General features: G+C 48.3%; 1 protein-coding gene across 2 annotated transcripts in view; it reads right to left on the bottom strand.

Annotated features, from left to right (window-relative positions):
* The window catches only part of LLGL2 (LLGL scribble cell polarity complex component 2), a 159,958-nt gene that overhangs the window by 3,829 nt on the left and 130,820 nt on the right, over positions 1 to 25,309 (bottom strand). For both annotated transcript variants that reach the window (XM_040331683.1, XM_040331684.1), the window contains exons 23-24: positions 13,171 to 13,221; positions 12,674 to 12,716 (exon numbers count right to left, since the gene is read on the bottom strand). In XM_040331683.1, the coding sequence (XP_040187617.1) occupies positions 12,674 to 12,716; positions 13,171 to 13,221 (94 nt within the window). The remainder of the gene's footprint in view (positions 1 to 12,673; positions 12,717 to 13,170; positions 13,222 to 25,309) is intronic.

Raw genomic sequence — 25,309 nt, 5'->3', positions numbered from 1 at the left:
CGGACGAGATGTCAGAAAAAACCCGTCTTTTGCCCGTGACGTGTGGCCGGAAGTGGGTGCAAATACCTGTCTTTAGACAGGTATCTGCACCCCCCTCCCCCCTGAAAGGTGTCAAATGTGACACCGGAGGGGGGGAGGGTGCCGATCAGCGCGACTTCACTTTAGGGTGGAGATCCGCTTTAAGGACTTTGAGTCTGAGTCTCAGCCGATAGCTCAAAAGCCTGGGGCAAATAAGACAATCTGCAGAAGAAGCCACAGGAGCTCAGCACTCAGTCCCAACTGTTTCAAGCCTTTCTGTAGTAAAACTGGCAGTACTAAAAAATCTGAAAGGTGTCCAGTGGTGCAAATTACAGGGTAGCTTCTGGTGCTCAGTCTGCTCAACCTACTCACATTGGAGAGTCTTTATAGACCAGGCAAGCGACAGGGACGGAGGGGCCTACTGCGATACAGGGAAATTTCCTCGTAGGCCGTCTGCCCTGGAGCCGCTTTGAGTTGCGGCTGCAGTGCTCCCCTCTCCTGCTCCTGTGTATCACGGGGCTGGCTGTGTCTGTTCAGCAGCGGCGCTGTAACAAGGTCCCGACCCCTAGACCGGCTTGTGTGCTAGTAGATAGAATCAGTGTTTCGTCTATCACACAAGCCGGTCTAGGGGGCTGGGACCTTGTTACAGCGCCAAACACAGACCCAGCCAGCTCTGTGATACACAGGAGGAGATGCCTGTACCGCCCGCCCTGTGTGCCTGGATAGGAGGATCGGCAGGGGGATCGCATTTAGGAGGACATTCACTTTCTATATTCCTCCATGCAGCCGCTGAATGCTTGCAGGAGGGAGAGGAGAATCAAGCATTTAGCTGCTGCATGGAGGAATATAGAAAGCTCAATTCCTCTATATGCAGCTGCCCCTGCTACTCCTCCTATTCAACTTATTTTACTGGTCCCTTTCCCATTTCTCCTTGTGCTCCCTGGTCCCCCCCCCAGTGCTTTCCTCCCCCACCACACTCTCCAGCCCCTCCCCCAGTTCTTTCTGGCCCCCTGCCACCACCCCAGTGCTCTCCACTCCCCCCCAGTACTCTCCACCCCTGTTCTCTCCCCAAATACCCCCCCCCCCCCAGTGGTCTCCAGCTCTCCCCATCACCCATCCCTGTGCTCTCCACTCCCCCCCAGTGCTCCCCACCCATCGCTCTCCAGCCCCCAAATTTGCTCTCCACTCCTGTTCTTTTCGGCTCCCCCTCCAGTGCGCTCAAGCTTCCCCCCAGCACTCTCCGCTCCCCACCCCTGTACTTTGCCCACAGCCATGTGCTCTCCAACCCCACCAGTGCACTCCACTCCCCCTGCATTTTTCCCCCACCCATGTGCTCTCCGCCCCTGTTCTTTCTGTCCCCCAGTGCTCTCAGCCTCCCATGCTCTCTAACCCTGTTCTTTTTGGCTCCCCCCCAGCAGTCTCCACTACACTCCCCTGTGAAATCCACTCCCCCTGCTCTTTTCCCCCACCCATGTGCTCTCCAACCCTGCCAGTGCTCTCTGCGCCCCCATTTCTCCAGCTCCCACCCAGTGCTATCCACTTCCCCAATACCAGAGGACAGGCTGACTGGGGCCGGAAAATGAGGACGGCTGATGGTGCAGGTGGCCAGGGACAACTCCATCTCACAGCAAACAGATCCTCTGGAAGAAACTCCGCCCCCATCCAAAACTAGAACAGACCCGTCTGCTGATGGCCATTATTGATATCCTGCTGGCATGGAAGGTACCATACCGAGCATCAACACACCTTCCTACAGACAGACTGCAGACTGGGAAATGGGGCACAGGAGGGGCTGCAATGATGGGCACTGGTGAGGCTGCATTGAGCTCTTGTATAAGGTCTGCAGTCTCTAACCATCACCTGTATCATGTCTGCAGTCTTTGAGGGAGTCTGGAGAGGAGACGATAGTAGGAGCACCGCCGGGATGGGGGTCATGGAAGAAGTCAGATGTGTGGACTGTGGTGAGGTGACTATACTGTAGCACTACCCCCGGAGGAGCTGCTGGCTTTTTGGGTGGCACATTTCCCTTATGGCACCTCCGAATTCCTAGGGATGCATGATGCGTATTGCATATAGTAGAAGTAAAGGAATGTCCACGACAGGTGCTCTTTGCTGTGCTCTTTATTACCCAGCCGGGTAAAAACAAACTTGTGGTGAGGAAAGTAAAGTTGAAGGAGAAAGGAGAATAGCAGATTCAGGCATCATAATAGGAAACAGTCCTGCTCCCAAGCGCAACACTTCTCTGCGCCACTCCCGCCGGAGTGGGTTTAGTGTACCCGGACAGGCCTCTCTCACTGACCTGGCAGCCGGAGTATCACTCGGACAATTGTAGGACAAAGTCTCTGCCACAGACCCTCCTTGGTGAACTTGAACTTGAGGAAATAGTCTGCCACAAACGCCCCTCAGTGAGCCCCAGAAAGACACCTCTGCCACAGGCCCTCTCTGGATTGAATTCTTGTAGATATCCCTCCTTGGATAAGTTACGCCTGGATCTCCTTCAACTTGTCGCCCAGGTGCCGACTGACAGGTGATCAATCCCTCAGTGTGCAGCTACCTTGATCCCCGGTGGTTTGGCCATGCCATTTTGGACCGCCAGCCTCTCAATGGCTCTCCTCAGACTGACTCCCCACTGAACAGCAGTACAGCTTGGGATCTTCAGAAGTGGGAACCCAGTCACTCACTGGGTCCCAGTTGCTGCTCAGATGCTCCGGGCCAGCATGGTCCCGGAACCAGGAACACCGCGTGGCACGCACGGCCAGGTAGGCCATATCACCGGGGCGCCGTGATGTGGTCACCCTAAAAAGGTGGGTGCCACACTGGACGAAGAAAAACCCAGAACCCATGGAGTCTGCCTCATAAATACCCCTCCCCAGCATGCACAGTGAGGACAAATCCTTGCGATTGGCTGCTGGGAAAGAGCACCCAAACCTTGACTCCACTGCTGCCACCTGCAGCACCGGGGCTGGAAGAACACCCCAGTACAACAGAATAAGCCCACAGCACAGCCAATCTGAAACAGAGACCCTGTTTTGCACTTAATCTGGATCAGAGTTTAACTACACTCTGAGCTAGCCTTAAATTTAACTAGCACCAGTACCATAAAGTACACAGGCGCTACAATAGGATAAAACCAGAGCCACTGAGCTGGAGCCGACTAACTGAGCCCTGCACGGTGCACCCGAGAGGTCAGTGACAGCACCACTGGGCCAGTCTTTTACTGATGTAAGAGGGGAGTGAATACGATAATGTAAGGCGGCACTGATATAAAGGTTTCCCCCTTATATCAGTAACCCACCCCACTTACCTCTTAGTGTATTCTGAGTACCTGGGGTCCCCCTTGATGATCAACCACTTTTAACTGGAATTTGCTTTTTTATATATAGATATATATATCTCTGAGGAAATTAAAGATTAATTCCTCGATTAATCTTACATTTTTTTTTGATTGATCAAAATTCTTGACGTCACCGGACAGCCTGGGCAGTGAGACTTACCCTGCTGGATGCGAGCAAACTGCACCCATTGGATTGAGGTACCTTTGCATCTGTGGAGCAGGAGGATGCATCAGGCTCCATCAGGGGAAGGGAGCAAAAATAACCATTGTTTTCCTGTCCTAAGCAGTTTTGTGCAGACAATTCTTTGTGTATCGGCAACATCTGTTCCGTGCGAAAGACTGTTCAGTTCTTCAGGGTATATTGTCAATAAAATGCGATCATGTCTGCTTCCAGAAAATGTAAACACTCTGGTATGTCTGTGTGACTGGCTAAAGTGATGCCTACAATAAAGTGACTAACAGTCAATATACTAGATACTGTACGCTTTAAATTAAAGTTACACTAACTTTCTACGTTTTTCTTAAAGTTTAATAAGAAAAAATTACTTATGTCAGTGCTACAGTTTAAATTTAAAACGTATTTGTGTGAACTGTGAAGTTAAGTCATGGATTGTGTTAACCAACTAGTGTCGGGTGATTGTATATAGTGTATACCACATTTACCACTGACTAGTGCAGAGTTGCAATGCAAGGAGATCAGCTAAAAGTAGTTGGATCTGTATGTGCGTTATAATTAAATCGAAATTAGTCGATTAATCGATTAAAAAAAATAACGATTAATCGAACACGAAAATTTTAATCAGTAACAGCCCTAATATATATATATCCCTATGTGATTTCATATCTGTCTTATCTATATATAATACACTCTTCAAATGTGCTTTAAAATGTATAGTTTTTCCCTTTCATGAACAAGAAAATAATGACGTTATGCTGTTGCGCTGGTATAATAATGCTATGGGGCTGGTATATTTTTTCCAGGGCTGGATTTTATACCGAGTCTGGCCCTGGCAAGCACTGAGGCAATGCCACAGCTCTGGACCTGGAAAGTGCTCAGCGACTAACTTTTACTAGTACAGAATGTCTGAAAAGTGACACGAGCGGATCCTGATGCCAAAGGTCACATTCCAAGCTAGCTACAGATGTCCAGCCCAGAAGGGCCTGGGTATGTCCAGTCGGGCCTCCATATAATGACCAGTTTAAGCAGAAAAAAGCAAGCAAAACTTTGTACTTCAACTCTGCTGAGGAAAGTCTGACAAGCATCCGTTTAAGACCGTAACAAAAAAATTAAGAGGGGTTATCCCGGGGCTAACAAGCATTTTTGTTTGCCAAGTGTTCAGTTCATCTGTAGGTGGCAGTACAAGCCAACAGTATCTTTCAATAGACAAAAAAAAAAAAAATACATTTACAAAATACTGCAAAGATCAAAGCTGGGCTGGAAATCTCAGGAAACTCCCACCAATTTGATGGAATGGGTATGTAAAAGCACAGGAGGATATTGTTTCTGGAGTGTGTAAGGTCCAACAATCAGATTTCCCATCAATCAAGCTACAGTAAACTTGTTAGCAGGGCGTTGCTTGCATGATCCTGAAAACAAAACAGGGAATCAGTCTTACTGATCTAAGCTGTTGCTTTAGATCAGACATGGGCAAACTACGGCCCGCGGGCCGTATACGGCCGGCGGACCTTTTAATCCGGCCCCCCCCGCCGCTGCCACGTTAATCACCGCGGCAGGGAACATTACAGACAGCGTTCGTTTGAACAGCTGTTTTCCCCGCCGCGCATAGACACTCCCCCTTGGACGGATCTGTCCAATCGCGAGCAAGGGGGAGTGTCTATGCGACTCCCCCTTGCTCGCGATTGGACAGATCCGTCCAAGGGGGAGTGTCTATGCGCAGCGGGGAAAACAGCTGTTCAAACGAACGCTGTCTGTAATGTTCCCTGCCGCGGTGATAACAGTAGGCAGGGGCGGGAGGGGTCACTGTGCCCATCACATGCAGCCACTTGTGCCAACACATGCAGCCACTTGTGCCAACACATGCAGCCACTTGTGCCAACACATGCAGCCACTTGTGCCAACACACGCAGCCACTGTGCCACCATAAATTGTCGCCACTGTGCCAATCACACGCAGCCACTGTGCCAATCACACGCAGCCACTGTGCCAATCACACGCAGCCACTGTGCCAATCACACGCAGCCACTGAGCCAATAACACGCAGCCACTCTGCCCAAACGCAGCCACTGTGCCCATCAAACGCAGCTACTGTGCCATCACATGCAGCCACTGTGCCAACACATGCAGTCACTGTGCCATCAATTGTTGCCACTGTGCCCATCACACGCAGCCACTGTGCCATCAATTGTCGCCACTGTGCCCATCAAACGCAACCACTGTGCCATCACACGCAGCCACTGTGCCATCACACGCAGCCACTGTGCCATCACACGCAGCCACTGTGCCATCACACGCAGCCACTGTTTAATCAATTGTTATTGATTAAACAGTGGCTGCCTGTCCCCAGCCTCTGTCCCCCTCCTGTATCATGTCCCCAGCGTCTGTTCCCCTCCTGTGTCATGTCCCCAGCGTCTGTCCCCCTCCTGTGTCATGTCCCCAGCGTCTGTCCCCCTCCTGCGTCATGTCCCCAGCGTCTGTCCCCCTCCTGTGCCATGTCCCCAGCGTCTGTCCCCCTCCTGTGCCATGTCCCCAGCGTCTGTCCCCCTCCTGTGCCATGTCCCCAGCGTCTGTCCCCCTCCTGTGCCATGTCCCCAGCGTCTGTCCCCCTCCTGTGCCATGTCCCCAGCGTCTGTCCCCCTCCTGTGCCATGTCCCCAGCCTTTTTCCCCCTCCTGTGCCATGTCCCCAGCCTCTGTCCCCCTCCTGTGCCATGTCCCCAGCCTCTGTCCCCCTCCTGTGTCATGTCCCCCAGCCTCTGTCCCCCTCCTGTGTCATGTCCCCAGCCTCTGTCCCCCTCCTGTGTCATGTCCCCAGCCTCTGTCCCCCTCCTGTGTCATGTCCCCAGCCTCTGTCCGCCTCCTGTGTCATGTCCCCAGCCTCTGTCCCCCTCCTGTGTCATGTCCCCAGCCTCTGTCCCCCTCCTGTGTCATGTCCCCAGCCTCTGTCCCCCTCCTGTGTCATGTCCCCAGCCTCTGTCCCCCTCCTGTGTCATGTCCCCAGCCTCTGTCCCCCTCCTGTGCCATGTCTATAACAAGTACTTGTACCAGTTGTCCAACAATGATATTTACTGCTTTTTATAAAGAAATACAATTGATTTTATGCAGTATTGAGTTTAGCCTTTTGGCCCGGCCCTCCAAAATATTTTTAGTTTCTTATGTGGCCCCATCGAAAAAATAATTGCCCACCCCTGCTTTAGATTAATGCTGATGCAGCCCACAATGAAATTGGGTTTGACACCCTTGCTTCAGAGGTAGACTAAGGCTGCTTTCACGCTGGAAACGCCGGTCGTACGAGCTAAAGCGACGCTCGCTTTGGCGATGATTTAGCGCCGTTTAAGCTGTACTTTTGCGCCACTTTTTGGTCGCTAGCGGGGTGCTTTTAACCCCAACTCCCAAGTTGCGGTGCTTCCAAAGCATTGCCCATTCATTGCAATGGGCAGAGGCATTTTGGGAGCGCTGTATATAGAGCTCCCAACCCACCCCAAAGATGCTGCTTGCTCCAAACTTCCTGCATGCGAGCCGCACCGGTGTGATAGCACCCATTGCAGAGAATGGGAGGCAGTTGTCAGGCGCTAAAATACCCAAAAACTGCCTCAGGGTGAGAGGGTTTTTTTGACTGACTTTGTCCAGGCAAGGAAGAGGTTTTTTTGTTGCTTTAGAGAAGGGCATAAGGATAGTAGAACTATGTCCTCAGAGGTGGAAGACTGATACCACCCAAGGAAGAAAGGACTGTCTTGTCATTGTAAAGGATTGAATAACGGCTACTTTCAAGAGAGCCACCAACTATCACATGTGACAGATGTGGCAGCATCCAAAACGGACAAGCCCAAAACTTGACCTTTCAGAATGCATAAGGCTAAAATTCTGGTCAAGTAATCTCTAGGGCTGAAATACCCATGTTCACATCAGGCAATAAAGGATTTCTAGGTATAATAGATATTTCTGGAAGTGTTTTTTCTTGCTTTCAGCAAAGTATTAACAGACTGAGAGGCCCCTCTATGTCACAAGACCTTGGCTTCAACAGCCATGCGGTAAAGCAAGAAACTGAGAAGCAGGATGGAATAGAGGGCCCCGAATCACATTTGGCTGCTAGAAGTCTGAGTAGGTTTGTGTACCAGGTTCTTCTGGGCTAGTTTAATGTAATGAGAATCAGTCTTTCCCTCTTGCTCTATCTTTTTTGAGTAGACAAGCCAGAATTCACACACTAGGAAAAATATATATTAGCCTGAACTGAGATCAGGTAATTAAGACATCCAAAGTCAGCACTAGAGAATCCTTGGTCCTGGCCACAAATTTCAGTGGTTTGTTCCTGAATCTGGAGAACAGAAAGCCTACGTTTCTGACAAATCAGATTGAAGATGTCTTGATCCAGGCAGTGGCAGCTGAGGTAGTTGGCTTTCCAGCTGTCCACTCCTGGGCTGTGGAATGCAGAGATCACTGGACAGTGAATTACTACTAATGCTCTGGATTTCGAGGGACTGGTACAGACTTTCCAGTGATGAGGAAAGAAAAACATCCCTATTGTTAAGGCTGAGTTGAAGATCCAAGTTAGGGAATTCCTTGTTTGGCTGCATTGTACCATGGGTAGATCAAAAGAGGGAGCATGCTTGCTCCAGGGTGAAAAGATGTACATGGAGAATCTCATTGTGTGATAGCTCTTAGAGCTCATGCTCAGGAGTTGAGGTCAGAGTGAGGGAAATTTCTTCTCTGCAAAAGACCCTTGATTGGAATATTTCCAGGACCAGACCCAAATATCCTAGGCAAAGAGAAGGCTGGAGAGCAGACATCTGAAAATTGATCACCCAGTCAAAAGCCTGGAGCATCTGACTTGCCTTGTGGACATTTGCAGACAGCTGGAAAGGTGATGAGTCTTTTAGAAGGTGGTCTAGATCAGTGGTCATCAACCCTGTCCTGCAGGGCCCACTAACAGGCCAGGTTTGCAAGATAACTGAAATACATCACAGCTGATATCATTTGCTCCTCAGTGACTGCAGTATTTTAGACTGCATCTCCCCAAGGTAATACATAAAACCTGGCCCGTTAGTGGGCCCTGCAGGACAGGGTTGATGACCACTGGTCTAGATAACCTGTAACCTGACCCTTAAGGGCAAGACTACTGTGCTAGGATCCTTTTGAATACCCTGGATTCACTGGAAGTGACTGTCTGCCACTGCAGGGCATGGAAAGCATTGATGACATGGATAAATGGGAATATGCAGATAGGCATCTTGTCTGTCTACAGACTCAAGGTATTCCTCTTGTCCCAGAAAGGCAATCAAATAATTTGGAATTTGAGTGTATTTTAAAAAAGGAGAAGTTCACCTTTTAATAAATAAAACAAATAAATGCCCATGCATGAATTTTGACCATAGCTAAGCCTATTATGGAAAGAGGTTTGGGACTTTGCATGAAGCATACAGCTGGGGGGGGTTGACCATGATGCAAATTGTGTATGACCAGTTCGCTATATAACCGATTACTACATTTCAATACAATGCACATAACGAGTATAATAGAATAAAAATGTATTCCATATATAATGAATGTGTACAACTAAAACATAACATGGCATAATAATCCATAATAATATCAGACACACCACATATATAAGGCATGATTGTTACAACATATTGCAATAAAACCAAATAAAATTGATGGAATGATGCCAACTGTAAACATAATGGCATCAACATAGCGCGACTCATTAGGAGCAGATGTTTGATATACATCTATAATTAATAAGTTGTACACATTAATAAAATCGGTCTCAATGTAACAGGGCAGGGGAAGGGGAGGAAAAACAAAAGTATGGAAAATATCCACCCATACTTACAATATAGCTACGAGTCTGAAATGGAGCGATGAGAGCCGCAGGCCGGCCAAACAACTGGACGGTGTGTGTTGGTCTAGAAGTTTCAGGTAGTTCTATGGTAGAATTTCTTTCCTTGGGTGTGTGGTTTCTATTTCACATGTAGCCCCATGGGTTGGGGTACATTAAGTCACCTCTTATACTTCCTTTTACTCTACACTTAGATATGGCATTTTCCCCCCATACAATCACATGTTCACTCACTACCTTTCTGTGATCGCATTGGCCCACACTCTTTCAGACTCATAGCTATATTGTAAGTATGGGTGGATATTTTCCATACTTTTGTTTTTACTCCCCCTTCCCTCTTACAATAAGACCTTTTATTAATGTGTACAACTTAATTATAGATATATATCAAGCATCTGCTCCTGATGAGTGGAGGTCATCCAGGAAATACATCAAGCTACGTTGATGCCATTATGTTTACAGTCAGGATCATTCCATCAATTTTATTGCAATATGTTGTAACAATCATGCACTTTTATATCTGTATTGTGTGATACATGGGTTATGTGTCTGACATTATTATGCCATCTTATTAGGTTTTGTTTGTTCACATCATATATGGAATGCATTTTTATTCTATTATACTCTTTATGTGCATTGTATTGAAATTTAGTAATTACAGTGATATAATGAACTGGTCAGACACACATTTGCATCATGGCCCCCGCCCCCCAGCTGTATGCTTCATACAAAGTCCCAAACCTCTCTTTAATAATATGTTAAACAGGGATGGAGGCACTGTACCTACAGGTCCTATGCCTCATATAAAAAGTCCTAATTCCGCCTAGAAGGCTTATCAAAGGGTACTGTAAATCTAAACATGCACCGTTTGGAAAATATTTACTGTACATGCAGCCAGTGACATTACCGTGCCTTTCCTTTAGAGTCCTGCAAGTCATGTGCAGTCAACAGCAGCTCCTATACATATGCGCGGAAGTGACGGCATCGCGACTTGGACCACTCACACAGCCGGGGGTTCACAAACCCGGTAGGAAGACCAGGTGAAGATAGAAGCGCCTTCAGTGGTGACAGTGCACCACTGAAAGGCTTCGTTTTCAGGCAAGTTTTACCCAACGTACTAGTATGCTATGCATACTAGCATATTATGACATTGCCTTTCAGGTTTAAAAAAACAAAAATAAAAAACAACCACTATCGCTTTAAGCCCAGAATAGGAAAAATATCTTAGTTGGGCTTTGGTACCATGAACCTGTCTTGTACTAGCATAACTACTCAATATGACAAGAGAGGGCATTGTGCAAATCTTACTGTCCTTTGACAGTTTTTGGTTAAATTTGAGGTTATAAAGCGGTGAGGGGGTAGAGCTTTGAACTTGTGTTTTGAAACCACCGATTGAACCCACAGGTCTGGCAAACTATAAGAGCCACCCCAAGTCTTGCGCCAAAGTCTGCGCCGAATGTAAGGGCTGAATTTATGTTTTGAATCTGAAGTCTGGGTAGAGCTGTTAGGTGCTCTGTGGTTTGAGAATGGGGATGGAAGGGTGTTATGGAATATGCCACAGTCAAAGTAGAACCTCTCTTTCTGTAAAATATTTGATGAATTGGTCAAGTGCCTCCCCACAAAAAAAAAAAAAAAGCACTTTCCTCAGGCAACTTCAGCTATCCAATCTTTGACACTAGACTTGGCATATGTTAATGGAATTAAAGCCATTCTGGAAATTTGTGACCTCATATGGTCTAGGGAAGGCGTCTCAAATTGGCAGCCCTCCAGCTTTTGCAAAACTACAAGTCCCATTAATAATTGCAAGGCTGACCGTTACAAGCATTAAGCCCACAGGCAAAGGCATGATGGGACTTGTAGTTTCGCAACAGCTGGAGGGCCACAAGTTTTAGACCCCTGTGAGGGCATCCACACAAGAGAGCAGACAGTAACTGCTGTAATTGCTCTGTTAAAGCATGGTCCTGGAATATAGGATCATGTTTAGGGTTGCACAGATACCTTTTTTTTTATTTTTTATCGTTGAGTACAAGTACTGATACTTTTGGTCAAGTACTCGCCGATACCAAGTACCGATACTTTGCGGTGCAATTTGCATCCATACAATAAATGGGTGCAAATCGCACTGCATAGCATCACGTTCGATTCCTGTCCAATTCGCATGTGATTTCCCCACCACTCATGCGTGAATTCAGGTTTGTCAAAGTATTGTTAGCCTGAGTTCACACAGAAGTAGGGCGGGAAAGCAAATGTGATTTGAACAGGAATCGCATGCAATTTTTGCAGTGCGATTTACGCCCATTCATTTTGTAGGGACGCAAAATCGCACCGCAGAGTATTGGTTTTGGAGCATTTTCACGAGTACTATTAAAAAAAAATTGGTATCAGCACATCCCTAATCATGTTGCTTGTTTACTGCCCTAGTCCAGTTTGCCATACTGAAATTGCAGCGAGAGCTAGTCGCAGGGCTGGGCCTGCAAGAGTAAACATAACTTTTAGGAGCATCTCAAAGTTTCCATCTGCAGAACCGGTCAATGAAGGAACATCTTCAATTATTCAATTTTTTTTAAGACCGAGATGGTAAGAGCAAGTAAACGACCAGACCACTTTTAAGTGAACTCCTTTTCCACTGGAAAGGATTCAAAGATTTATTTTTGGGAGAAGTAAATCTCTTCCTGGAGTAAATCAATCGTCATATACTGGAGATTGTATTTGTTCATGAACAGTAAACGTTTTTTCAGGTCTCTTTGTACCCAAAGGATCATGGCGAGACAAAAGGAGAATCAATTTTTACAATGCCGTGGCTTTTGTGCACAGCTGCCACAAGCTTATCCACATTAGCAAGCATGGTTGTGTGAAGCTTCTGCTTCAAATGTAAAAAAGTGTGGGAGTGAAAAATCGTCCGCAGCTTCTTCTAACACTGCTTCTATATTCTCATTTCCTTCTGTGTCTGTCTTGTCTAGGCCAGGCATATTGTAATCTGACTCAGGTAGAGGACAGAAGTGATGGGGAAGGGGGATTGGCATTTTGCAGCCCTGGAAAAAGGTGGCTGTATTAAAGCCATTAGATATTGTCCGAGGAATTGTGACAGATACAGAAAATTCTGCTGCATGTTGAGTGCCAGAGAGCGCTAAAACCAGTGTTAAATCTGTTCCTGCTCTGGTGAAAGGGAAGCATAACTCTTGAGGTCAAGTATTGTGTGGGCTTCTAGCCAGGGTCTATAAATATTTTACTTATGTTCTGTATTTTATGATCAAGATAATACTTAATTCAAATGTCATACACATATTGTATATACAGGCTACTTACGTTCTTGAACCTTCCAGAGTACTCTGGATCTCTTTGAGAGTCTCTGCAAAGAGAACAAAGTCAGTGCATACACTTCTACAACTACCTGGCATGCATGATCTACAGTTATTTCAATGCTGGGTGTGAGAGACAAGCTTCTCAGCAACAAGCTCACTCCTAGACCGCCCAAGACACATCGGTGTATATGAAATCGTAAGTCTACACTAACAAATGCAAAACTGCATTGTCAGTTCAGTGAAACCACCCCCAATGCAAATTCATCAAATTATGATTCTAGTGTCAAAATGTTGATACCTAGAACGGTTTCCATGGAGCAAGCAATTCGTTTTGCTAGACTTTAAGGAGCAGTAACGGCCACAAGAAGTCTTTCCACAACAGTTTAAGGCTACATGGAGCACAGCTATGACCATCTGATATTTAGCAGCTTTAGACACCCAGGAATAATGGGGCCCTGGGACACCTACAGTTCTGTCATGAGGCATATGGAAGATACTTACTCTCATCATTCAGCAATGCATGTTCCATCAGTGGTCCTTTGGCCCTGTGTGCTGACAAGCATGAAAAGTTATTTACTATCCAAGCTTAACAGTAGCTGGCACAAAAAAAAACAAAAAACTGTGCGTTTGAATGACAAATGCAATTAATTTTGTCTAATGTATGTAGATCGTATTATCTGCTACATTACATAGCTTTTAGCAGACATTACATGGTTAGAGATGCATTTCTTTCATCAAACAATGTGAGAGGCCAAGACTGACTAGGATTTATCGCATATTTTATGCTTTTTCTTACCCTCTGAAGACACTGCTTGGAAGCTATAAATGCTGCTTATGTTTATTTAACCACTTGCCGACCAGGCTTTTTCTGGCACTTTGTTTACAGGTTTAAATCCGTATTTTTTTGCTGGAAACCTACTTATAACCCCCTAAACATACTTTTTTTTAGCCGAGACCCTGAGAATTAAAAATGCCATCTTGGCAATTTTTTATTCTGTCACACGGTATTTGCGCAGCGGTTTTGCAAACGCAATTTTTTGGGGAAAAATACACTTTAAGTAAACCACTGAAAGACTAGCCGCTGCAATTGTATTCTATTACGTGAATAGCGGTCATTGTATGTCACTTCGTGTAATAGATATGGCCCCAGAGCCCGTACGCGTGGCCGGCAGGCACGATGTCCCATCGTCCACCCGCTATCGCTCCACACAGAGGCAGAACGGGAATCTGCCAGTGTCAACACAGCGGATCTCCATTCTGACAGGGGAGCTGAGAGTTCTCGTCTGTTCCTAGCGATTAGGAACAGCAATCTCTCTCCTCAGCCCAGCCCCCATACACTTAGAAACACCTCTTGGGAACACAAGTAACCCTTTGATCGCCCCTTAGTGTTAACCTCTTCCCTGCCACTAAAATGTATACAGTAATTAGTGCATTTTTATAGCACTGATCGCTGTATAAAAAAAAAAAAAAAAAAACACTGGTCCCAAAAGAAAGTGTCCAATCTGTATGCCGCAATATCTCAGTCCCGCTGAAAAGAAAAAAAATGCTATAAAATCTCCTATTTTGTAGACACTACAACTTTTGCGCAAACCAATATATGCGTATTGCGATATTTTTTACCAAAAATATGTAGAACACATATTGGCCTAAACTGAGGAAAAAATCCTTTTCTCTGAAGTCCATGGACGGACTTGATATTTGGGTTATGTTCCGTCTATTAGGAGAGGACTAGGCAGACATGTTCGATATATAAAAACATGTAATTATATCAAAGCTGAACAGCCCCGCCCAGGGGGGCGGTCCCTCTGGTCATAACCCCTCACCCTGCACTCAGCAGCTCAGTTCGTTCAAAAGCAGTACAAACTTAAAGCGGAGGTTCACCCTATTAGGTCACTTTGTTGACTTTAATAGTCCCCCCGGTGTACCTGACGATTTGGCCGTTCCTAAAAAATATAAAAATCTACATACCCCCTTTGCAGCATCTCGAGCAGGCACATCCGGGTTGCAGGGCTTCGGGAATGGGCGTGTCGGTTAGCTCCACAAAGGATTTTGGGAGCTAACACGTGTGTCTCTGGACGGTGACGAGACACAGCAGCCAGAGGAGCAATCTCGCGATATCTCGGCCGTTGTCCTAGCAACTCTGCAGTGTTGACGGCGCGCCTCGCCGTCACACTGCGCATGCGCGGGATAGAGCGGTGAATGCTGGGACAGCATTCACCGCATCCCGGAAGATACTGCAGGAGGGCTTCAGAGTGCCCTGACTAAAGATGGCAATGTCCATCGCAATATTTTATAAAATATCTTTCGGAGGGATATCGCCATGCCTGCGGCTATGAGGATTAGACTGGTGAGTACTAATTTCTTTGTACCACCAGCGTTTCAAAATGCTATTTAAAAAAACCCGTTTTGCCACGGAACTCCCGCTTTAAGAGGAGTGGGTGCCGTGTCTGTCCATGGACTTCAGAGAAAAGGATTTTAAGTCGAGTACAAAAATCCTATTTTCTCTACTCCATGGACAGACACAGCTTCCTTATATTCTTGACATTTGGGACGTCCCCAAGCAGTGTCATAAAACGGGGGTGGGAACAGCAATCAAAAGTCACCCCAAACAAACAAAGCTCCTCAACAGAGGAGTTGCAACCTTAAACAGCCGCCTGTAAAACCTTGCGGCCGAAGCAAGCATCCGCAGATGCATGCACGTCAACCTTGTACCCTGATGAAACCACTTCGCAAGGCCACTTGTTGGAAAGCAGGGAGGTCCATTGAGCTGCAAATTCCCGAAGGCGACCCCCCACCCGAGAGTCAGGTGGGGGCACACCTTCATGCTATCGCAGATTTGTTTACAGGCTTGTTTGGCTTGCGAACCCATGGACGCTTTTGTCCCTCAGCTGGCCCTTTGTCAGCCTGGGGACACTTACCCGAGGGTCCGGACTGATGAAAAAAAATAGGATTTTTGTACTCCCCGTAAAATTCATTTCTCTGAGTTCATGTACGGACACAGCATCAATTGATATTAGGGTATTACATCCTTCCTTCCAGGAGAGACTAGGCAGAAAAAACAGCACTTAAAGTGTTAAAACACTTTTCAATACAGCTCCTCCCAGGGGGCGTGGTTCCCCCGGGTATAACCCACTCTCTGACTCAGCAGCTCCAGTTTGTAACAAGCAGTACAAACAAAAAAGGAGGGGTGGGTGCTGTGTCCGTCCATGAACTCAGAGAAATGGATTTTACGGTGAGTACAAAAATCCTATTTTCTCTTCCGTTCATGGACGGACACAGCAGCAATTGACCTTGGGGACGTCCCCAAGCAGTGTCAAAAAATTCGAGGGGTGGGGAAAAAAAAGAGATTTTTAATACAGCTTACCTGTAAAATCTTTTTCTTGGAGTACATCACGGGACACAGAGCGGCATTCATTACTATATGGGTTATATGGAGTACCTTCAGGTGTAGACACTGGCAATCTCAAACAGGAAATGCCCCTCCCTATATAACCCCCTCCCATAGGAGGAGTACCTCAGTTTTGTAGCAAGCAGTATGCCTCCCAAAATGGTCCTCAAAAAAGAGGGGTGGGAGCTCTGTGTCCCGTGATGTACTCCAAGAAAAAGATTTTACAGGTAAGCTGTATTAAAAATCTCTTTTTCTTTATCGTACATCACGGGACACAGAGCGGCATTCATTACTATATGGGATGTCCCAAAGCAATGCTTACAATGAGGGGAGGGAGAACATCTCCAAGACAAAAGGATTTAATTTAGAGATATACTCAAATCATAATAAATCCAACTTAGTTGAGAAAAATAATTTTAAATTTTAAATTTAACTCAAAAAAGAGGAGCCCCCGGAATCCGAGGGTCTCAAACTGCAGCCTGCAGCACTGCCTGCCCGAAGGCAGTATCAGTATTCCTTCTTACGTCCAACTTGTAGAATTTTGTAAACGTGTGGACAGAAGACCAGGTTGCCGCCTTGCAAACTTGAGCCATAGAGATCTGGTGGTGTGCTGCCCAGGAGGCGCCCATGGCTCTAGTAGAATGAGCCTTTAATGATACTGGAGGAGGCAACCCTTTCAAGCCGTAGGCCTGAGTGATTAATTGCTTAATCCACCTAGAAATGGTGGACTTTGCAGCTGCCTGCCCCTTCTTGGGCCCATCCGGTAGAATGAACAGCACATCTGTTTTCCGGATCTTCTTTGTAGCTTTAAGATAGGCCTTCATGGCCCTGACAATATCCAAGGTATGCAGCAACCCTTCCTTTCTGGAAGTAGGTTTAGGGAAGAAGGATGGTAATACCAAATCCTGGTTCAAATGAAAACTGGATATGACCTTCGGTAGGAAGGAAGGATGAGGGCGGAGAACGACCCTGTCCTTATGAAAAACAAGATATGGTTCCTTACAGGATAAGGCCGCTAGCTCCGAAACTCTTCTTGCGGAAACTATGGCAACCAAAAATACTAACTTCCTTGTCAGTAGAACCAAAGGAATTTCAGCCAACGGCTCAAACGGTTGTTTCTGTAAACTTGACAGAACAAGATTTAAATCCCACGGACAAAGCGGGGATTTAACTGGAGGTCTAATACGTAAGACCCCTTGAAGGAAGGTCTTAACCAGCGAGTGGGTGGCCAGCGGCCGCTGAAACCACACTGACAGAGCAGAAATCTGTCCTTTGATTGTGCTTAATGCCAATCCTTTATCCACTCCTAGCTGGAGAAAACTTAATACTCTATCGATGGTAAATTTGCGAGAAAGCCATCGCTTGGACTCACACCAGCCTACATAGGCCTTCCAGACCCTGTAATAAATCACCCTAGAGACCGGTTTCCTGGCTCTGATTAGGGTAGAGACTACTTTCTGAGACAGACCTCTACCCCTGAGAATCAGGGATTCAGCTTCCAGGCCGTCAAATTTAGATGCCGTAAGGCAGGGTGGAGGATCGGACCTTGCGATAGCAGGTCTGGCCGTAGAGGAAGAGTCCAAGGGTCTCCCACTACCATCTTTAGGATGAGTGAGTACCATGCCCTTCTGGGCCATGCTGGAGCTACCAGGATGACTGGTATGTGTTCCACCCGGATCCTGCGCAGCAGGCGGGGTAGTAACTGGAGCGGGGGAAACGCATAAAGAAGTTTGAACTGATGCCAAGGGCAAACCAACGCATCGGTTCCGCAGGCCATCGGATCCCTTGAGCGGGATATGAACCTGTCTAGTTTCTTGTTGAGTCTCGATGCCATGATATCCACGTCCGGCACTCCCCATCTTTGGCAGAGTGCTTGAAAGACTTGTGGATGCAGAGACCATTCCCCCGGCCATAGAGTCTGGCGGCTTAAGAAGTCCGCCTGAAAGTTGTCCACTCCTGGAATGAATATTGCCGATATGCAGGGCACATGCGCCTCTGCCCATAGGAGAATCAAGCTCACCTCTCTCTGAGCGGCTTGACTCCTGGTTCCCCCTTGGTGATTTATGTATGCCACGGCATTGTCTGATTGAATTCTCACCGGGAACCCCTGCAATTTTGACGTCCAAGCCCTGAGGGCTAGTCGAGCAGCTCTGAGCTCCAAGATGTTGATGGGCAACTGCTTCTCTGGCTTTGCCCAAGTACCTTGGCGAGTGCAACCATCCAAAATTGCTCCCCAGCCCGTCAGGCTGGCATCTGTGGTCACTATCTTCCAAGCCACTGGGCTGAAAGACTTCCCCTTCAGTAGATTCTGAGGGTCTAACCACCAACACAGACTTTGTCGGACTCTTGATAAGAGCGGCAACGGGATATCCAAGGCCTGTGGCCTTCTGCTCCATGCTGACAGGATGGCTGCCTGTAGGATGCGAGTGCTTAGAACCAGTAGGATTAATTCCTTGATGGCTTTTACCTTCCTCAGAGGTAGGAACACTCCTTGTTGTTCTGTGTCTAATCTCATGCCGAGATATTCCAACTGCCTTGTGGGCTGGAAAGCTGACTTTTCTCGATTTAGGACCCAGCCGAACCTCTCGAGGTATTGGACCGTGAGGGCCACTGCTCGCTCCAAGCCGGGAGACGAGTGGTCTATGACTAGGAGGTCGTCCAGGTATGCTAGGATCGTGACCCCTTGGATCCTTAGCTTGGCTAGGATCGGAGCTAGGACCTTCGTGAACACCCGGGGGGCCGTAGCCAACCCGAAGGGAAGCGCCACGAATTGGAAGTGACGCGAAGCCACCATGAAGCGTAGATATCTTTGATGTGGCTGATAAATTGGAACATGAAGGTAGGCATCCTTTATGTCTATGGACGCCATGAAGTCGTCCTTCTGGAGTGTGGCAGCTGCTGACCGCACGGATTCCATCCGAAATGAGCGGATCTTTAGATATGCATTTACCATCTTTAGGTCCAAAATTGGCCTGACATCTCCATTGGATTTTGGGATGATGAATAGGTTGGAGTAGAAACCCAGCCCCTGTTCCAGGACTGGTACCTCTACTATTACTTCCTGGGAAAGTAGATGATCTAATGCCGATCTTAATGCGGCTCCCTTTTCCGGATCGTTTGGAATCCTCGACTTCTGGAAATGAGGAGGAGGAAACCTTAGGAAATCTAATTTGTAGCCTGTGGCCACGGAAGACCGTACCCACTCGTCGGGAATGCTGGCTTCCCAAATCTCTGAAAAGAGTCGCAGCCTTCCCCCCACCTTTGTGGGTGGGGGCGCCCCTTCATAAGGTTGGCTTGGGGGCTGGTTTTGCTGGTTTGCGAAACCACTGCCTTTTGCCTCTAACAGCCTGTCCTTGTGATTTGCTGTTGAAGCCGAAGTTTGCTTTTGCAGGAGGCCGTCGATACTGCTTGGCATTAGAGGGCCCCTGCCCAGGGGAATACTGTCGTTTAAACGCAGGCCCCTGAACCTTCTTCTTAGTTGGCAAGAGAGTACTCTTGCCGTTTGAAATGGTCTGAATGTATTTATCTAGGTCTTCTCCGAAGAGTCGTCCTCCATGGAAGGGGAACCCTACCAGGAGCTTCTTGCATGGGGGCTCATATGGATAAGGGATAACGATAAACGTGACGCTTGCTGGATAGAATCCTTGATTGCGTCTACCGTAAAACATATGGCCTTAGGGACATCCGAAAATTCTTCTGCCTGCTGGGCAGGAATAAGTTTAAGCATCTGCTTAAATTGATCCGATAATGCTTGAGCGACCCCAATCGCAGCCACAGCTGGCTGTACTACTGCCCCTGCAGTAGTGAAGGAGTTCTTAAGTAGTGCTTCCAAGCGCTTATCAACTGGATCCTTGAACACCTGTATGTTTTCTACAGGGCATGTTAACGATTTGTTAACACATGAGATGGCTGCGTCCACTGCAGGAGTAGCCCATCTTTTGGAAAATTTTTCTTCCATAGGATATAGGACAGAGAACTTCTTAGGTGGTAAGAAGATCTTATCTGGCTTGTTCCAATCTTGGAACAAAACTCCCTCTAATAGGGGATGGATCGGAAACACAGCATTGCTTTGAGGCGCCCTCAGTGAGCCCAAAGCTGAAACCGTCGATACCTGGAGATCTGGTACTGGCAAATTGAATGCCCTATGGACCAAGTCCGACAATCCTTGAATCCACCAGCTCTCCCTCAGGGAGACTGCCCCAGACTCCTCTGTATCCGGATCCTCGATCCCTGAACCTACTTGGTCCTTGTCCAAGAGGTCGTCCAATTCCCCTGAGGAAAGGACCTCCTCTTCTGAGGGTCCGCGCTCGGGCGACGGAGATCTATTCCGCTTACTGCCCCGCATAGCTGCGGCTATCATTTTACCCATGCTTTTCTGCATCTCTTTTAAAGAGGTGAGTAATACCTCCTCCGTGACCATCTTAGGGTTGGACTGACCCGCGTCAGCTCCAGCCCCAGATCCCGATGGCCCCAAGGCTCCCTGTGGGGAAAGCAGCGGCATAGCTTTGTCCGAGACCTCAGACTCTCTGGGGGAATCCCCACCTCTTGTACCCTTGTTTTTTGATGCCATGGTACAATACCGAGGTACACCTGCTACTTATTGGTACCTGGGACTTATAAATAGTTAAATGCCCAAACACCTGTTTGGGGGATAAAAAAAAATGCTTCCTCTCCCCTAGATGACACTTTTTTTTTTTTTTTTTTTTTTTCAAATCTAGGAAAGAAAAAACATTCTGTCCCCCTGAGTAGTATTGCAAGAAAAACTATGAGATGGAAAAGAAACAGCCTATTCCTAGGCTTGAAAACAGTCTTTCTGAAGACTGCAATATTCTTTCTGGCCACTGTGTGTCCTCGGCGCCCCGTGCTTGCCGTTCTGGTCTTTCCTCCTCAGTTCCAAAGTATTGAATGAGCTATATGGAACAAACAAGGAAGGGCCGCCCCTTCCTTAAGCCACTGACCCGCCCTTCCCCCCCAGCAATCTCAAACAGGAAATGCCCCTCCCGACAGGGGGGGGGGTGGGGTTGGGAGGAAGGGACCTCTCTGCTCCAGCAAACTGCAGCCTGCAGCCTGGAACCATGAGGAGGTCAGCGTTTTGCCTGCTTTGCAGGCCGTGAGGAGGAAGACTGAATGGAGCATCGCCTGGAGGCTTGCAGGTAAGCACAGCTCTCTGACACACACATATACTTTTATATCACACAGGCCCCACTCAATGCTTTTCCAACACTACAAGGGAGGTCACATCTTATGGGGAATAATACATATAGAGCCATCCTATCTTTATGATATGTGACTAGTTTGCCAGATGCAGTGCATAACTTTAGGCATGTCCCCTGTGACCCCCCAGAAAAAACCTGCTAAGAACCAAGTTCCGCAAGTTTTCCCCTCACTTACCTGCTCCATGCCGCAGGACTTTGCCAAGCAAGAGGCCCAATCTTCCCCCATCTCGGTGGGGATGTCTAGACCTTCAGGCCCTGGGTTCCTATGAAGGATCCACTGTCCTGGGCCCATATAGCACTCTGGCAACAGAAACATTAGGCACCCAAAGGTTTCTAAGTTCTGGGCCCAGGGTCCAGCTCTCTAAAAAGAAAAGCATTATGGGCTATACCCCAAGGGTTTGGGGTCCGGTTACTGACCACTTTAGCGCTGAGGCTTTTTTGGACAGAACCGGTTAGCTCACCTAATCCCAAGGATGTGGAGGCAAGCTAAACCATGACTAACACCTAAGACACTGGCGGAAAAACTGAGGTACTCCTCCTATGGGAGGGGGTTATATAGGGAGGGGCATTTCCTGTTTGAGATTGCCAGTGTCTACACCTGAAGGTACTCCATATAACCCATATAGTAATGAATGCCGCTCTGTGTCCCGTGATGTACGATAAAGAAACACAGCAATTAAGCTTCACCCCAAACAAACCAGAGTTCTTCAACGGAGGAACTTCAACCTGAAACAGCTGCCTGCAAAACCTTGCAGCCAAAAGAAGCATCTGCAGATGCACTGACATCCATCTTTTAAAACTTGAAAAGGTGTGGATTGACGACCAGATCGCTGTCTTGCACACCTGTAAAACAGACGCTTGATAGCGGAAAACCCAAGAGGGATCAATCGCCCTGGTCGAATGCGCCGTAACCAGAAAGGGAGGTGCCCGTCCGTTTAGGGCATAGGCCTGCAGCACGACCTGTCTGATCCACCTGAAAATGGAGGCCGACGAGACCGCCAGACCTCTCTCAGGACCAGTCACTGACACGAACAGTGAGTCCGATCTCCGGAACGGAGCCGTAGCAGACAAGTACACCTGTAGGGCTCGCACCACGTCCAATAGAAGCAACGTGGAGTTCTTCGGCTGAGCACATAAGGATAGTAAAACAAATGTCCTCATTATAAAAGAGCCTTGCAAGACAAGGCCGCCAGATCAAAAACTCGTCTGACTGAAGGAAGGGCTACTAAGAAAGACCACCTTCTGGGACAGAGAGAACAGAGGAATCTCCCGAATGTCCTCAAACGGAGCCCTTTTGAAGCACCGAGAGGACCAAATTCAAGTCCCACGGAGGCAGTGGAGGACACACAGGAAGGTCACAAGCCTGACCTCCTGTACAAAACGTACGCACCAGGGAGTGCGTCACCAACGGTCACTGAAAATAAACAGCCAAGGCTGAAATCTGACCCATAACCATACTTAAGGTGAGAGCTTGACCCACTCCCCGCTGTAGGAAAAAACAGCAGCATCTGGGACAGCGAGTATGTGCGGGGGTGTCCTTTCATCTCTGCACACAAAGAGATGTAGGCCTTCCACGTACGATGGCAAATCCTACGTGAAGTAGACTTCCGTGCAAGTAGCATGGTAGAGATCACCGAGTCCGACGGACCTCCAGCTCCCGGCTCCCAACAGCCATGCCGTTAAAGCCAGCGACTGTAAAGCAGGGTGAGGAAAAAAAAAAAAAAATCGGACCCTGCGACAGAAGATCTACTCTCAGGGGTAGAATCCAAGGGACGTCTGCCACCAGACGCACCAGGTCCACGTACCAGGAAAGGCGCGGCCAATCCGGAGCGACCAGGATTGTTGGCATCCCCTCCGCTTCCACTCTGTGCAACAGGTGAGGGAGAAGCTTCAGAGGAGGAAAAGCGTAGATTTAGGCGATAGTGACCCCACGGTGCCACCAACGTGTCTGCCCAAGGGTCTCTTGACCTGGCCACAAAACGTGACACCTTTCGATTGAGACGGGACGCCTGAAGGTCCACGCCTGGCGTGCCCCATTTTTGGCACAACTCTGAAAACACTTCCGGGTGCAACGACCATTCTCCCTGGTCCAGTGTTTGGCGACTTAGGTAGTCGGCTTGCCAACTCTGCACCCTCGGAATGTACACGGCCGACAGAGCCGGAGCGTACCTTGTGGCTCACTGGAGGATGTGTGCAACCTCCACCACCGCGGCCGAGCTCCGCGTGCCCCCTCGATGGTAGACATACGCCACGGCCGTGGTGTTGTCGGACTGGATCCTGACCGAACGGTCCTGCAGACCCAGAAACCACTTGGGGAGACGCAGCCCGATAGCCCGGAGCTCCAGGACATTGACTGGCAGACGGGACTTCACCTGAGTCCAGCGCCCTGGGCTGACTGGACACTCTAGAACGCCCCCAGCCGGAGAGGCTGGCACCTGTCATGACCACTGTCCGATAGCACGGCAAAAATTATTTCCCGGTCCGAAGTACCGGAGATGTCAGCCACCACACTAGGGAGGACCTGACCAGGCGACTTCAAATCTGGTAATCCAGACGAAGGGAGCTTGTCCCAACGTGACAGAATCTCTTTCTGTAACACTCGGGTGTGGAATTGGGCATACAGAACCGCTTCGAAAGAGGCTACCATGGGACCCAGAAGTCTCTTGCAAAGGCGAAGCGACGACCACTGCTGAGTCGCAAACCGCTGCACCGCAGATTGCAGTGTCTGGAGTTCTTCCGTCGGGAGAAAAAACTTGCTTCTGAGGAATCCAGGACCAACCCCAGGTATTCCAGTCGCTAGGATGGAACCAACATTGACTCCTGGGCATTCAGTAGCCACCCGAATCTTTTAGAGGGGCTGGCAGGTGATGAACCCATCCTCTCCTATGTCTGAGCTTAAAGAAGCTCTCAGGAGAAAGTCGCCCAGATATCTCACAATAGTGATTCCGCGCTGCCTTAGCAGGGCCATAATCGGAGCGAGCACCATTGTGAAAACTTGTGGTGCCGAAGCCAGGCCGAAGGGGAGGGCCACAAACTAAAAATGATCCTCTTCGATTGCAAAACGCAGAAACCTCTGGTGTTTCGCGCGTATGGGAATATGCAGGTACGCGTCCTGAGTACCCAAGGACGCCATAAAGTTCCCCTGATGGAGAGCCGTCACTACCGAGTGAACAGTTCCATCCTGAATCTTTGCACTTTGACAAAGGAGTTAAGGGTCTTGAGGTCCAGGATTGGACGGACCCCTCCTTTTTTGGGGACTACAAACAGATTGGAGTAAAAACCCCTGAAACCGCTCCCTTGAAGGAACCTGTATAATCACTTCCCTGACCAGCCCCTGACAGGGCCACCCGGCGTACCGGAGGAAGCTGGAGGCTGAAAGGAAAAATCTGTTTTGTGGACAAGAGAGAAACTCTATTTTGTACCCCGAGGAAATTACCTCGCAAACCCAGCGGTCGGAAAGAGGGATCTCCACCGAGCCACGCATCCGCAAAGTCGGCCCCCCACCCGAGTGTCTGGCGGGGGCAGACCTACATGCAGAAGCAGGCTTGTCTGCAGGTTTGTTGGGCTTGCGGTACCAGGTGCGCTTTTTGATCTACAGTGGGCACCTTAGCACCCTGGAAAACGTTTTCCTGCCGCACCTGGGGGCGAAAAAAATCGATTGGGGGAGGTAAAGGAGGGACCCTGCTTATGACGAGGCTCCTTACCCTTCCCAGATTGCAGGAGCAGAGTGCTCTTACCCCCTGTAGCATCTATAATGATGTCATCCAGGGACGCCCCAAAAGGCCGTACACCCTTCAAGGGTAAGTCCTCCTAAGGACCTTTTAGAGGTTTGGTCCGCAGACCAACACTTGAGCCACACAAGGTGGCATAGTACCACCGCGGAGGCCCTGGAGAGCAAGAGGAGCGTATCCAGGGCCAATTCACAGACAAACTGCAGGCCCTGCACCAACTGGTCAGACAGGCCCGCACGGAGCTCAGGAGCATTATGCGCCTCCAGCTCCTGCAGCGGGGAAGAATTGTCTGACACAAGAGCTCC

This window comes from Rana temporaria, chromosome 12 (genome assembly GCF_905171775.1).
Source record: "Rana temporaria chromosome 12, aRanTem1.1, whole genome shotgun sequence".
Classification (NCBI taxonomy): domain Eukaryota; kingdom Metazoa; phylum Chordata; class Amphibia; order Anura; family Ranidae; genus Rana; species Rana temporaria.
Note: the sequence above shows the minus strand (reverse complement) of the source record. Positions and strands in the feature narration are given on the sequence as shown.